This window comes from Aplidium turbinatum, chromosome 14 (assembly GCF_918807975.1).
Source record: "Aplidium turbinatum chromosome 14, kaAplTurb1.1, whole genome shotgun sequence".
NCBI lineage: Eukaryota > Metazoa > Chordata > Ascidiacea > Aplousobranchia > Polyclinidae > Aplidium > Aplidium turbinatum.
Genome location: NC_137485.1, coordinates 10,916,500 through 10,932,618, shown reverse-complemented (window position 1 = coordinate 10,932,618; position 16,119 = coordinate 10,916,500). Strand labels below are relative to the sequence as shown.

The following is a 16,119-nucleotide window of genomic DNA, read 5'->3' as shown; positions in this document are numbered from 1 at the left end:
AAACACAGAGAATAATGCAATTGAAAGGAAAGACCTTTCTAATCAGAAAGTTCGGCCAAAAACATTGGGCTTGCATAGATAGTAATTGATGTCGTTTTTCACATTTTTGCATTTTCGCCTGAAGCAGCTATTAGGATTGTTTATTGAACAAGCTGTTTAACGACGACATGATATGCCAACAAGTATGAAATTGTCATAGAAGCACAAAATATTTTTGTGTTTTTTTTTCATTGACCCTCAGGTGCTTGTACCTTTTCGGTATTAGTCATGATCACATAACACATTATTCTCTACCTTAAGGTACAAAGAATTCTTCGTTTATTGATTGTTAGTCTATTTGCTATCAAACAAAGCCTCAGGGATCACATGCTTTGACAGCTTTAATATACTGAATTGGAATGGTGTTAATCAATCTGAAACCTGAACAGTGTCTTAGTTATTACATGAGACTTGTTTATCCTTGTCATCTTTTGTTTGATCTGTCCCGTACCCACTTTGTCATGAATGGAAAATTTGTTTAGTTTTTCGACGCAAAGGAAGCGCTCTGTCTGTCCACTAGCCTTCTTGTTGCAAGAGCGCCACGCTTCCTGGTTCCACAGTCAGCGTTCTTTGAACGATTTTTATTCCACGTGTAGGAACGTGATTTAAAGTTGTGGAAAGGTTTTGCTGCTTACTTGATATTGGAGGTATTTGTGGTGAAATGTAAACATTATATACATTAAAGCCAACGCTCAGTTACACCATATTGTGTGTAGACCGTGTCTCACGGTGTCTGTTTCCTTGTCTCCATATGGCAACGTGTGAACTGCTATACATTGTGCTAAGGCTAGGCTAAGACAATCTAAGTTCTTCGAAATGGACTTACAGGTGTTCTGTTGCTTCAGCTTTCGCTTGTTCGGTTAGGAGAAAAGTTAATCTATTTTTGGAAATCACAGGCGTTCTGTAGATCTCGTTCTAAGTCGAATATGCTATAAGTAGATTTATTATCACTTGTTTTGGTCGTGCGACGATGTGTTCATGTGCTGTTGTGATGCCTAGCCTTCCAACTTCGAAACAATTTATCCAGCAGCCTTTAATTGGCCGAAGATACTTCACGGACTCTGACCTTAAGCATGCTCGGGATAGCCCGAAAGAGAGATTAATCACCACTGCTGCCTCGGCACCCCCTTCCTTGGGTACTGCTCCACCTTATCCCAATCCCATCCCACAGTCCCAATCTGAATCGTCATGGGGATCGCGATCACATAAGCGATATGATGTCGCTGTTCGCGTTATGATGAAAAAACACGAGATCCAGTTCAAGCTGCCTCCAGGTACAAAAGTACATGTTATGCATATGTCTCATTGTCTCAAGAACTTCATTTGATACCGAACAATGCTAATTTTGTAATTCACTGAATCTCAGCAGATTTGCGAAACTCTGTAAGTCAACTCGAAGCAGAAACTGTTGTATATTTTTGGTTCTCTTCTATTTTGGTAATGACTAATGAATATGTTTCGGAAGAAGCTACCCACGTATAATTTTCAGATAATACCTATTTTGATTAATCAGCCAGTTTAATGCAACTATTCATTTTTCTAAATCACACGTCTGTGTTTCAGTGTTGCAAAGTTGTCGGATGCTGTGCAGCATTTAGGATTCGCCACTAATTCCAGCAAATTTATAACTTTCCTAATTTTTGTCAGTATAATTTTTAAGCCTTCGGCCAATACTTTCTGCGATGGGCAAGCCAAATAGTTTTGGCAGTGGGCACATGTAAAAGCGGTGTGGCGCCTTAGAGTGGCAGCACCTACTTACATTGTCTGGCGCCACAGTATGGGCGCCTACCATGCATATTACATATGCCTAGATTGCCTACCCAGTACCCACTTACGTGTCTACGCCTACAAGTCGCGGACCCAAAAGTCCGTATTTGTTATATAAAGAGAAAAGGGTTCTCTTTTTCAAAAAGGAAGAATCAACGGCTGTTTAGTGAAGCGGCTCAGCTCACAAAAGTTAACAAATGTATGACTACGAGCAGACGTTGAAACGATGCAAAAAGACAATTTGCTGGCTAGGAGTAAAATCCTAATCTCCCTGCAGATGCGATAGTTGTAAATTCAATCGTCGCCATGAAAAAATACAAAACACCGGAGACATACCGTTTGTCAACTCCCGCGAATGGATGACAGCAACCAAACTGTGTAACTTTGTGTTAACTCGGCCAAGTTTTGTGTTGGTTATTTTGTGTTCATTCAACGTCTAGCTTTTTGCAAGTCAAAAAATTGTCGGTCTTGTCGGCGAAGATTACAGTGTTTAGTGTTTGTTGCGTCGTGGCTTGACAAATTGGAAAGACGCTTATTCAGTGACGGATATATTAAAACGCCTTTGTGTAAACATTCCGAAGAGGTTACAAGCCAAATCATACACTGCTGTGCAGTTGTTGCTAAAACAAAGAAAAGGCGAATTCTATGTCTGGTAAATATTTGGCTTGTAGCTTAATTCAAACGATGGTTTTCCACTGAGCTACCACATCTTCGGAGTCTTCAATCGCTGGGTTTTTATTGCGTTTCTATCCAACAGCAGTTTTTGACAAAGAATATTGTTTTGTATTTTACGTTAAATCGATTCAAAGTGATCTATTGCGTCCACTGGAGCTATATTACTTCTTATTAACTCTTCGTCTCCACAACATCTAATTAAGACTTACCTGATATTCGGTTCTAGTTGTGTATTTTCAATTGTGTACCATTTCCTGTGCTATTACAATCTCAGGCAGCAAATTAACTGTTTTTTACATTGATTCAACGTCTATAGACATTAAATCGATGTAAAAGTGGTTGATTTGCTGTTTGGTTGTTATTTCACTCTTAACGATGACGTGTTGTTTATATTTTAATAGGAAGTGTTGAACATGATTAATATGTTAAAGCTATTGCATTGCGCACCCTTTTCCTTTTTTTGGAAGTTTGCTGTTGGCCAACTTGCAAATCAGTTTTTTATTGCATTGATTCAACACCTTTAGACGTTGAATCAATGTAAAAAAGGTTGATTTGCTGTTACAGATCCGTTCCGGTAGATCCTCCGTGACGTATCAACGCTCATATGACGTTTTCTGAAAGCATTGTCACTTTTGACGTAACGGAATTGCGAACGACATTTTCATAAAAATGATTCATATAGGGACGCTTAACTATTTTTTGTCAATAAACGACTTTTCATAAAAGTGAAACTGCTTTCTTCAATTCAAACGACTGTTTACATAATTGCGAGATCTTTCTTCGTCCGTCAATTACATCAAGCATCAACATGCAACGATGTTTAATTATTTTTGTCATTACACATGCAGTCGAACCATTAGAAATATCATTCAATTTATATTTCAGGTGAATTACAAACTCACCTTCGTGCAATATTTCATCATCTGCGCCCGCAAGACAACATCAAATTGGTGGGTAAAGGCTCCAAGCGTAATCAGTTACAAACTGATGAACAAATGATTTGTGAATACAGTATGTCTCTCAATTTTTTTCCAACATCAACACTGCAGAAATGTGTCCTTTTCTTCTTCTGACTTTATGCTCACTTCAAGTTGGGTCGCCGGTGTAGTTTGCAGTCCACCGCATCACTCTGTCAGCAACATTTTTTTTCACTTCTATTATTTTCATATCTTCTGCCAAACAGTCTCTCCATCTTCTTTACGGCCCCACTTGAAGTAGGAATAATAAAAGAACACTGCAGAAATATGCATTGTTATTTTCCAAGTAGAACAAGGAATGCTGTAGGTTTACGCCATATAGTTCTGCCACAATAATTTGTCCAGGCAAAATACAGGTCTCAGATAAATCTTCTTAACCATGGCTTATCTTTTGAGTTGCATTTGTCACAGTAAGGTAGTATCTGAGGCACCCGGCGCCACAGTGAGTGCGGCTACCTGACACACGTTCCCGTCTCTGCACCTAAATGTCATAATTCTCTTTTTGCCTCTGAAGAAGTGACTTTTCTTGTACTTATTTGATATGGACGGCATGGTCACTACTCCTTAATTTTTTTTTCTGCTAGTTTAGACAAAATGAACACATTGAGCTTTATGGTTGTTATTCTTGCAATGTTAGTTTGCTATATCTTCATGTGTGAAATCATTTTAGCATGTGGTGGCATTGACTTTGATTTCACTTTCCCTTTGTATTCAGGCTGTCCGTTTGGAAAGCTGGGATCAGGACCACAGACGTTACCTCGTGATCGTCAGCACGACAGGAAGGCAAGACACTGATGAAAGCATCATAGTTGGCTGCGACTTTGAAACGAAGGAAAGCAAAACATGTACCATTGGATTGGTCTTGCCAATTTGGACTGACACTAGCATTCGCTTGGACGGTGACGGGTAAGCAGTGGCAAGTCCTTGTAAACATATTTGATTTTGAAGGGGGTGGGCAGGCATGCGCCAATTGGTCGACCGTGATGTTCCTAGATAAAGACCAGGCTTCTTTAAAGCAAAATGGAGAGAGGGAGAATGCAGTTTGATCCATGATTGTTATATTTCTAAAGGTCTATCAAAAAACTGTCAGCACCTATATAAGATCATGACTTGAATGATAGCTAAAGAACCGTTTTTATTGTGCAGTGAAATGTTTGTGTTCACTAAGCATCACCCCGAGCAGTATCTTCTTGCTCAATGCAATTGTTTCTGGTTAACCTCATGACATATCAATCTCTCCTTTTGAAAGGTGCACTTCTAGGTTCAGTCGTGTCATTACTCTTAACGTCAGCTCTAACATCGGCAGTTGGCATACGCGTTTGTTCCGCAGAAGACCACACGTGCCATTATAACGTGCTAGTCCAAAAACGTTCTCACGCAAAAAGTTGCTTGGTGGCTTTACAGCTTGTTGCACCCAGCCAGCAAAAATTGCCGTTTCTACATCATTTCAACGTCGAGAAACGTTTAGACGATATGAAAGACCATATTTGCTGGCTAGGCAATTATCGTGACAAATTATACGTTGCTTTCCACATCTCCAACAGTTTTACGTGTGTTTTAAAGTTGATTCACGTATTTGTGAATTGTTGTAATGTCTATTGTGAGCATTTTAATGCGTTATCTTGATTTTCTTTTCGGATAATTATCTTCAGCTATTTGCGATTTTTTGCACAAGATGTATTAACCACGACGCAACTATCAACAAAACAGCTTATTTCTTGAAGAACATCGCCCGTAGGTTATTGTCCAAATAAAATTCTCAGAAAAAATATGGTTTGTTGAAGTATGGTTTCGTGCCGGATAAATTTATATGAAAGTCGATTTTTTGTCCAGGGGTTTTCACATCGAACGCCATGATGTCGTTCACTCATTCAAGCCAGTGTCGGTCCAAGCGATGTGGTAAGATACTATTGATCCTAGTTTCTTGGTGACGTCTCAGCTAACAAAACCCTGTTTTTACAACGTCTACAGGCGTTGGATACATGCAAAAAGAATGGGTTTTGGTAGCTGGGATTGAAATCGCTGAAGTTTTGAACATAGATTATCAATAATATTCGGTTTTACTTGGTGTTGGATTGCACTTGAAGTAGCTTTGAGGTTACTGCAATGTGCCAACGGGCAATCATTAACCGTTGTCTACAACCAGTTTTGCGCAGCCTTTCGTAATGTTTATACAAAAACCACGTAGCCTAACTATAAATCTTAACTCAACCTAAAAGTTTTTTACTTTATTGAGGCCTGTAGATTATAGTAGGATATTGGAACCAACACGTTGCATCATGTGAGTTGACAACGAACACCGTATTCAGCGTGATATTAGGGACGAAGAAAAACCAGAAAGTAATGTTATATTACTTTTGAACATCCCCTCGATTATTCAAAACCTAGCTTATTAGTCACTATTCACATTTTCACAACTTTTCACAGAAAACGGAATTTCACAATTAAATGGATTCCATGACCTAATATGGTCATGGCGATAGTCTGTTACAATGTTGAAATACGTTGGAACTTCTGCATGACTTCTCAACCAGTCACATTTCTCTATCTTGCTGCAGGTCCGCACTGCAGTCACTGCATCGGTGCGCGGACGTCGCGTTGAGAAATAACTATTACGAAGGGAGTCTGTACTTGACTTGGATGGGCTACTACAGCAGCAAGATCTCATCCGATTTGCTCTACATCAAAGAATGGCAGTTCAGGGAACATCTGTTTTCAACCAATGAACATTTGTTTATACATCAGTAAGTCATTTCGTCAGTTACCTGACCTTTGTTAACGTGGTACCCTGTCATCAAAACTCACCACTCTTACATCGTTTTTACGTCGCTAGACATTAAGCGACGTTAAAGTGATGACTGCTCCACTAGGTTGATCATTTGTTTCATAATAATATGTTATTATCGGCAACATATCCTGTATTTTTATTCTAAATTTCATGCGACTTTATTTATAAGCACCCCAAGCACATTTGTATTACACAATTACACATACTTCCCAAAGATTTCAATGAAGTATTTACCCATTTTGATGATGCATTTTCTCCATTGCCGTAATCCCACCTAGCAAACTCGGTCTTCTTTGTATTGGATCAACGTGTGTAGACGTTGAATCAATGTGAATAGGACAAAGTTTGCTACCTGGAAGAATTATGTTTAAACAACGCGTCGTTTCAGTGACCCCGGGCGCCATGATGTTGAAAAGCTCATTCGCAACAAGTTGAAAGAAGTCATGATGAACATGGATTTAGATGATTGTACGTCCAAGGACATCCGGCTTGCACTCGAGAACGTGGTATGCATTTAGCTTGTTTTTTTCGCTTTTACCTGTCAGCTTCAAAGTTAGTGAAATAGACAGCGTGCCAGCAATGAATGGTTGACATGGCACGAGACAGGCACACAACATCTTTCTCCCGTGTCAAAAGATGATCTAGCTCAGTGGTTCTCAACCTTTTTGTCTTGGCGGACTCCTTTTGGTGTCCTCAAAACGGTTGCGGACCCTAAAAATCCTATCTGAAACTTTAGTAGGTAGGCTAGTATATGGCGTCTGCTAATGGAAACAAAATGTTTTAAAAGTTTTAAACCGACGCACTTAGAAGAATTTTCTGAGCTCGCAACGCACTTGACGATTGGTGACATTGACGGAGTTGTGTGATGAGCTATGTGTTGAGATACAGGACAAACAATCAGTAATCTATATGCTGATTTGGTCTTTTTCTATGAATTTCATCGAAAAACAATAGAATTTTGCTACTTTACAAAGAATTCCCCTCCTTTTCATTTGTAATCAATGTTTCGTCGTTATTACAGTCAATGCTGATAGCCTGCTGACTAAAGTTTGCATTTCCAAGTTAATCATCGTTCAACAATCTGCTATCTCAAAAGAATTATGTTGAACACACATGGCCTTACAAAAAGATTTAACATTTTGTATGAAATTTTTTGGTCAGGACGACGTGACGACAAAGCTTTTTACGACGCCCTTTAAAATTTCAAAAGCCGCACCAGGGCGTCGCGACACACGGTTTGGAAATCACTGTAATGCAGAAATAAAATAAAACATAACCAATTTTTGACTGTTGTATTATCAATCATACTGAAAATTTTGAAACTTTTGCGTACTCCCGGTTGCGAACCGCTGATCTAGCTGCTAGCAGATCGAAATCAATTTTTAGCTTTTTGTGATTGAGCTGACTGGTTTGAAAATAAATTCTTTTGTATTACCATGCTTCATCGTTGTCCAGGTCGACATGGATTTGCGTGGTTACAAGGAATACATTGACAGTGAAATGATGACAGTGATGGGCCAGATGGAATGCCCGTCGAAGATTCTAGACTATTTATATTTGGGCTCGGAATGGAATGCTTGCAATCTTGAAGAACTTGAAGAATTAGGGTAAGTCCCGTTTCAAACTGTGAGAAACGTCACTGGAGTGGTAACGTTACCGGTTACCATGTGACGTAAACGACCACTTGTTTGTTTCTTTTTTAATTTGGTGAAGCTGTGGGAAAATTCTGTGACGAAAATACACCGAGGTTGTCGGTAATGAGCCAGTACTTTGATGAATTTTGTCGTTTTCAAAACACTAGTTCAAATTCTTGTCTTTCATTAAAAAGTGAACAGATGTTTTTCAACAAAAGATATTTTTCAATACCACAATTACAATGTTCCATTTTTAAAAAGGGATGGTATGTATTTTGTAGTTGGTTATAACGTGGTAATCAATTGAACTTAAGGGTTATGTTTCAAACAAACTTATTCACAGAAAGTGTTACTTTTTCCAGACGGAAATTCAAGATTTTCTATTTTCAGGATCACGCACATCCTTAATGTTACCATCGAGATCGACAGCTTTTTCCCAAAGGATTTCCGTTACAAAAAAATCCCACTTTACGATGTTGAAGAGTCAGAACTTCTTCCTCACTGGAACCACACCTGGAAGTTCATAGCGGAGGCAAAAAAATCCGGAGGAAAATGCCTCGTCCACTGCAGGATGGGGATCAGCCGTTCATCTGCGACCGTCTGTGCTTACCTTATGAAGGAGAAGCAATGGAGCAAGCAATGCGCCTTGGAGTATGTCAAGTCCTGCCGCTCAATAATTTGTCCGAATCCTTCCTTTCAAAAACAACTGAACGAATACGAGGGTATTTTATTTGCAAGGTAATCTTTCTTCTGTTGCGCACAAACTGCGTTTGCGATGTTGAACCAAAACTCTGAAAACGTGAGATACAAAAGTGACAGGTCTTGCTACTTTCCTCAAATTAAAGACTGAATCTTTTGTCAATCGCTCACTCCAGTTTCAACTTACAAAGAAACGAGTATGTTACAAGTATCGTATTGGCTCTTTAATTTTAGAGATATGAATTTGATATGTTGATAAGAGCTCATAAAAGCAACACTGTATTTTGTTTCTGGTTTGAGGTAAGCAATTTTAGGTAACAGTGTTCTCGGCTCGTTACTGCACCGCTTTTTTAAGTACCCCGTAATCGTATAGTAAAGAATCGTATAATCGTAAATATAATTGTAATATTATACAATCGTAAATATTGATATGTCCGCGCTGCATAAAATATGGACATTAGACACAAACTTTTTCTTTTCAGCGCTCAAAGACACAATAAACTCTTTCGCTCGCGATCTGAGAGTAGTTTAGTAGAACCCAACGTGAACGAAGAAAAAAACACTTCTGTCACATCTCCGGTGAAGAATATAACTCCTCAAGCCCCTCTCATTAATCTTCCGCAAGATGAGGTGGATGCAGCCATGGACACGGAAGAGTTTGACTTAAATCGTCACCTTTTGGACGTTGCAACCATTTCTGCTCCCAAAGTAAGTTATTGATATACTGCAAGTTTGTTTGACGGTTGGCCTTGGTTATCGTTTATCTCTGTGTCTTTTGTTCATTTTCACTTGGATTTTTTTGACTACTTAAAAGATGCCACTGTGTTCTATAGTGCAGTTGCATCCTGTCCATTCTATGTCGGAGACTACTGCTTTTTAGAGAAACTTACCTCTTTCCTCGATGATTTACCTAGTAGGCTATTTCTCTTCTGTAGGTTTTTTTAAGAAGTGATTTTTTAGCTGTGCCTTGTTTTATGGGTCCGGAAATGTCATAGGTATTGGACCAAAGTTGGCCTCTCAACGGATCTAGTTTCGAGTTAATAACTCAACCAGGAACGTCTGTAAATGTTGAATCAAGACATGAGTTTAAAGCAACTTGACATGGGTTACAGCAGGAAAAGAAGTACTGTATCAATTTAAGGACTTTGGAAGTTGCTAAATTAAAAAGTGCAGGAAACTTCATGTTTAACGTATTAAGATTAGCTTTGGCATGTCTTCACGTGATCAATAGAATTTCTTGTCGCAAATTGGTACGCAGTATTATGTCTTTTTTAACGAAGATTGCTGTTGTTTTGATGCAACTTATTGATCTTTTATCGTTTGTATGTTCATGCTCTTCTATGTTACGGCTTATTCATATCATACTCTTTACACTATAACGAATTGTATTTTCGTCAGACTCGGTTTTCCTTAAAGTTCTAATTAAAAATCTTCATAGTGGCAGTGCGCTAGCTAGTTTGAATCTTGTTACGTGGTGATACGTTGTAACATTTACTTTAATCTCACCGAGCTTGCATCTGCCTTGCTGAGAGTTTCGCCATTAACTTGCCGCAGCTGACGAAGTGCTGTTTTTACAGAAAAATAGATAAGCTTGCTTCAAACTTCGCCAGTCATGCCTAAGGCGTGGTCCGTTTGAGGCGATGAAAATATACTTCGATCCTTTTAATGCGATTTTGTTGTCTAAAGCCGCAAGCTGTTCTCTCATCCCCCAAGATTTGCTTTTTTGCATCATTTCAACCTGTTGCGACTTTCGGATTTTAACCAAACCAGCAAAAAGTTGCTTTCGTTTTCAGGTTGTTTCAACGTCTTTCTAACCAAGTTGTGTTTTTTTTTTACAGGTTTCCCGTCCAAAGTCTTGGTCGCCGGACGAAGGCCATGCTTGTTATAAACCGAACGATTTCAGCAAAGATTTATTTATTATAGGACAAGCGAACGCCAAGAATGCCGTACATCACCGTTAGTAATTTTATTATGCAATTTGCTGTTGCAAACATATGTCGTTGTCTATTGTCCGAACATTACGTCATGTTTCTTTTTTAATTTAAACTATATCTTTTTCTCAATATAAAATGACAAATAACACAAAATACAGATTTTTGTGGGGTTTTGTTCAATATTATTGTATAGCAATAGAACATTAACGCATTTTCAACGATATAATCGGATATCAGTAACCAGAACTTTAATAATGAGAATTTCCCGCTATCCCACCCAGTTTGCCTAATGGAGTTTTTAAATGCATTTCTCCCGTTTTTAGCGATGCGTGTAATTGGCCAACCCCGCTAAACTGATGTCGTTAAACAAAACTGGGTAGGTCAGATTAACGAAGTCAAACTGTATACGATCTTGGGTAACGTAAACTAATACTAAATTACCAATTTTCAGCTGACTTTCGGCATCAAAATCTCTCTGAACCTGTCGAACTTCTGACGCCAGCCACCGTCGATCCTGAGCGGAGCGCCAAAGTGGAGGAAATGCGAAAAAACTTTGCAAACAAACGCGCCCACTTCCGTCGCCACACCGAAGCTGTCGCTCCCGTTGGGAGTGATGCATTGCAGCTCGAAGATCTTGCCCACAGCGAAGACAGCGTGTTTGTACACGACGGGTAAGCAAGTCTTGTACATTAACATGTTTAGCGTGAGACAGTTTAACTCTTTGTTATATCGAATAAGCAAAACCAAACTCGAACTTTTATTAAGTGACTGGTTGTCTGAGTTTGACAGTGGTTCAACGTCTTTACAAAATGTACGAACTGTCTAAATTAACTGCAGAAGAGGTTTTCTAGTATGTGGATAAATGCTCCCTCAAGTCAAGAAATGATTGGTGTGCATCAAAAACAATCTAGAAAAACCCTTTTCTAGAAAAAACTTTTTAATCTTTGTACTTCGTACGAATATATTCTTATGACCGTCATCTGAATGTTTACGATGTCTGTACTGACCCATTGATAATGAAAATCGCACAATTTCTCTCGTTAATTCATTGTTTTTGAACAGGAGTGGACAGCATCTCATTCGCCAAGTTGAATTACGGGAGAAAAATTTGACGCAAACAAATAGACCTGCGGCCCGCACCTCTTCTCCTGCCACTTTAAGCTGCGAGCTCCAACCACGCCCTGATTCGCTCACGGTTCATGAAAGTCCACTGCATACTTCCTCATTCCTGCCAATGAACAGCCCTTCGTATCAGAATGCAAAGAACATTGACATCGGGTTGCTCAAATCCAAGTTCTCAGATCCTGCACCCGATTCTGATACGTCACAACTTGCGCTTGAAGACGTCACAGACCGCGCTGCCAGTCGAGAAGATCATGAATCACCTGATCTGTCTCGACAAATCAAGACCTCGGTGCCCGTGCGGGAGATAGTTGCCGTCATAGAGTCCCCGTCTGACACAACAAACAAACTAAGCAAGCTCGCTTCTGGCATCGACATGCAAGCAACGAACACGTCTGATACCTTCACAAAGGGTCACTACAAAACCGCATCACTTCCACCAGCCAATATCGAAACTACGTCACAGCAAGATGGCTGCTGGCAAGGTGAAAGCGACTGTGAAGACCGCATGGCCAGAAGTCGGTCGTACTCGGAAGCACAGGTTTTTTCTGTCAAGAAAATCGTGACTGAGATTGAAAGTCGACATGTTTCTGCTGTCACTTCTGAAGACAAAAGCTGTGAGGACGGTGAAATGCACCGAAGCATGTCCATGCCTTGCAGTCGAAAAATAGCTGCAGCGGCGTCTCCACCGATGCCGGTTTGCAGCTTTCGTCCAGTCGCAGAATCGCCTACAGAAGACGACAACCTTTCCGACGCTTCAAGCTCTCAAAAATCCGGCTTCTACATTGGTGACGCAGAAGCGAGCGCGTCTGAAATCCCTGACGACGCGTCGGCTTGCGAGACAAACAACAGCAACAATAATAACAATATCGGCCCCGAAGTTTTAACAATCAGTCAAACCAACCCACCGACTGTAGACAATTGTTCTTACATGCTAATCCCCCTTGCCGAAGCAGTCACCGCGTCACCTGACCTCACTACGCATAGCAACTCGCAAGAGGATAAAGGGAGAATTTGCCATCTTTCACCTGAAGTTTTGCACGTCATACGAGAGGTAAGCAACGTTTTTCTTTTGAGAGGCATTCTTTACCCGTTCAGTATTTTTATAGTAAAAGTTTTTAAAGCTATGTTTATTAGCTCAGTTAATAATGTCGTTTGAAAGGGGTTTATTAGCATTTCAAACAAACAAGCAACTTTTATCTACAAAAGTCGTGCAGGCGTTTGTTGAGAGCTAACAAAGCTGTATTGTTAAAAACTTTGTGCTACTCCAAATTCTTCATGGTCTATATCGAAAAGGTTTGAATCTTACACAGATGCGTACGGTCATTTGCATTTTAATTTTCTGTTTAATCACACTTGGTCAAGATGGAACTGACAGGATTTGTTCGCGTCTCCGCAGGTTGGAATTCAACTGATGAGCGATTCAGATGACAGTAGCTTTTCCTCATCTACCCCGCGCTATAGTGAGGATTCTTTGAAGAGTAAATTGACCGAGAAATCGCATCTAGAACAATTCACGAATCAATCCGCTCCAGTGAAAAGACGAGGTATTGTCCGGCAAATGGCGCGAGAGATTGAAAAGAGTGTGAGAAGGCTTACTGGAAAATCGTCTAAGTCAAAACCGGCTAAACCCAAAACTCCACGTGCGACTGTAGACCAACCCGCATCACCCTTGAATACCGTCATCAACAAGCTCCTGATGGGTGGTCGGAACCTGGAAGAAAAAGCTCCCCCAACCTCTTCTACGGAATGTCTTGAGGAGGGTGCTTCAGCGATCAGCACACGGTTACCGGATGCTAGAGTGCGAAATTTAGTAGATAAATTCGACTGCTCCAATCAACTTTCACCGTCTTCACCAACAAAGAGATTTTCTGGCGACATTTCCTCACAAAACTTTTCAGCAGAATCCGAATTTTTCACACCCCGCAAAACTACCAAAGACATCACCACCTCCTTGATCACTCCTCCTCCGTACCGTCCTCCAGACAGCAGCAAGTTTTCACCGTCATCACTTGATTGCATCACCAAGTTCAATCTCGACAAGACCTCACGCGTTCGTCGCACGCAATCAGAGCGAGTTGGAGCAAGACCCCAGGTTTCGAAACGGGTCGGGGTTTTTCGTTCGTTTCGGCTCACCGACAGACATCGTTCTTATGTGGACCGGTACAAATCCGAATCCAGTATCAGCTCAGCAGACGGTGAACTGTCAAAATGTGGTCGCAAACAACCGTTAACATCGTCAGTCTCTCTCGATTTCTCTCAACAAGAAAGTCTCCAGTCAACCAATACTTTGTCTCCGTGTCCTGTTCGGGACATGGTCCGCAATATCGAGAAAGAGTTTTCTTCCAGCTCCTCCGTGCATCGTAGTTCTTCCATGCCTTCCTCTTCTCCGCCTCGTGTCGTCCCACGTTCCAACAACCAATCTCCAATGAAGGCACTGCGCAAAACAAAATCAACTCCTCTTTTTGGCATCATACGTGCTGCGTATTCTACGAAAAAAGCGGTCAAAAATGACAAAACGAAACGCAATTCGAAATAACGTTTTTGCTTTAGTTTTATTTGGTATTTTTCCTCACAGTCGAGGGACCACGCCTGTTATTTCATCACTTCTTCATTCACGATATTTTCCACTGCGTTGATTTTGTTGTTTCTTTGTGTGTTTTTGTTGTTTTCGGACGCTAACACAATAATTACTTACAAAATCGAACTGATTCAGTGTTTTTTTCAATTTGTTAACCCGCAGTAAGTTTGCTTTATTTACTCAGAATGATCAAATGTTTTTTGTTTTAATTTCTGCCAGCTTTGCCGCTGTTTGTTTTTATGATATCTGTTTCATTTTTGCTCATTTACTGTGCTTTTAACGTCAAGTTTTAGCAATGACACACATATTGAGCTTCACCAATTAACCGCTGATTAAAGAATTCGTTCATGCTTATGGTTCTCATCCAGGAGGCTTACTTCCACTGGTGACGTTAAACAGGATTTTACAACTACGATTGCAAAGGTAGTTGATTTTCTTCTGCCCTCTGTGAGCCTTTTGGTAATGTAATGCTTTTTTTATGATGCGGGATGGAACAAAAGGACAGACAATTTCCTTCAAAGTAAAATAGAACACCGGTGTTCCTCACGAAGGACGTAATTCACTTTTGAGGGGTTTTGTGTTTTGTTGCGACTATTGTGAGCTCCAGAAGGCAGAGAACAACTTCAGGCTGGGTGGATACTGGATTTTTTTTTCATAATAAAGTCGACCACTGGCTTGCACGGCTTGGGATTCCTTAAGCTGGCTTGGGATAGTAATGGCCGAGCTAACCAAATCGCCATTGTTCGTACAAGATGATGTTACCACAACACCACCATCATCATTGAGTGACGTTGTTAAGATGCGCACTATGGAAATGAGCCCTTGAAGTATGTTGATTGATGATGCTACAACGTTTTGTTCTAATTTATTTGTCTACCTATGTGTTTCACAAGAACCTCTTCCTTTCGGGTAGATGAGTGTGCTTTGCATCTTGTGTATCCTACTTAGTACTTGTGTAATGTGTACACATAAACGATTGTACGTAAATGCTCTTAGAAATGTATAGGAATAGAAACCTTCTGAATTTTAATTTTCTTTTCATTTTCTTACCCTGCGATTTTGTTTGACCGACCTTGCATATGCCAATGTTTTATTATTACGCTGCTTGATGTTTTCGATTAGCTACGTTAGAACAACGAAAAAAAGCGTAGAAAATTCCGTTCATATGAAATAGATGGATTTCGACTCATTCCAAGTCTTGATCCACATATTTCTTTTTCAACACGTAGATTTTCGATTATGCTGTCAGCAAAAGGTAGTTCGAAAGGTATAGCATAGTTCAATATTTCTAAAAGATCTCTTTCATATTATACGTATCAAGTTTTTCACCATCATAAATTAACCTATTTTATCGCATTCTCACTTAAATTTATGGATCAGAAAACTGAAAAAAATAGGTGTGACCGAATATACGCACATTTACTGTACGTAACGAAAATCATCAACAGCCTTCCTTGAACGTCATGTAACTGACGGATTTCGTTCCGACTGTGTAGTTTTGTACCATTTAATGTCTGACGAGATTGCAAAACTTGATTATTGCCGTAACGTGTCAGGCAATGCTGCTTGTTGCTGACTTGGAGAGACACTTTTGCACAACCTTATGATGTTTATATTGAAATAAATTCCTTAAGGCGAAGCGGTGGAGTCGTTAATCCGTTGCTGTTATGGTTGCAAGGTTTGTACTGAAAATGTGTCAAAGAAACTTTATGATAGTGACTTGGGCATTTGATTTACTGCAAGACAGCAACAAAAATATTACATTTACTTAAATCTCGATTACTGGCAATGCGGGATAGGGCTTCAAGATAATGTACCACCGGCATAGGCGCCTAAGCCGTGGGGGTCTGGCCCCCACGCATATTTTTGTGTGGGGGCAACTTTTTATGCTGTATTGATCTAT

At 40.0% G+C, this 16,119-nt stretch overlaps 1 protein-coding gene across 1 annotated transcript in view; it reads left to right on the top strand.

Annotated features, from left to right (window-relative positions):
* LOC145783701 (uncharacterized) overlaps positions 1-15,855 on the top strand; it is a 40,268-nt gene extending 24,413 nt beyond the window's left edge. The window contains exons 4-15 of the mRNA XM_082595590.1: positions 3,367-3,431; positions 4,174-4,364; positions 5,292-5,357; positions 6,017-6,202; positions 6,635-6,752; positions 7,702-7,853; positions 8,271-8,618; positions 9,062-9,287; positions 10,418-10,535; positions 10,965-11,184; positions 11,576-12,689; positions 13,035-15,855. Of these exons, the coding sequence (XP_082451716.1) occupies positions 3,367-3,431; positions 4,174-4,364; positions 5,292-5,357; positions 6,017-6,202; positions 6,635-6,752; positions 7,702-7,853; positions 8,271-8,618; positions 9,062-9,287; positions 10,418-10,535; positions 10,965-11,184; positions 11,576-12,689; positions 13,035-14,174 (3,944 nt within the window). The 3' untranslated portion in view covers positions 14,175-15,855. The remainder of the gene's footprint in view (positions 1-3,366; positions 3,432-4,173; positions 4,365-5,291; positions 5,358-6,016; positions 6,203-6,634; positions 6,753-7,701; positions 7,854-8,270; positions 8,619-9,061; positions 9,288-10,417; positions 10,536-10,964; positions 11,185-11,575; positions 12,690-13,034) is intronic.
* The last annotated feature ends 264 nt before the right edge of the window (positions 15,856-16,119 follow it).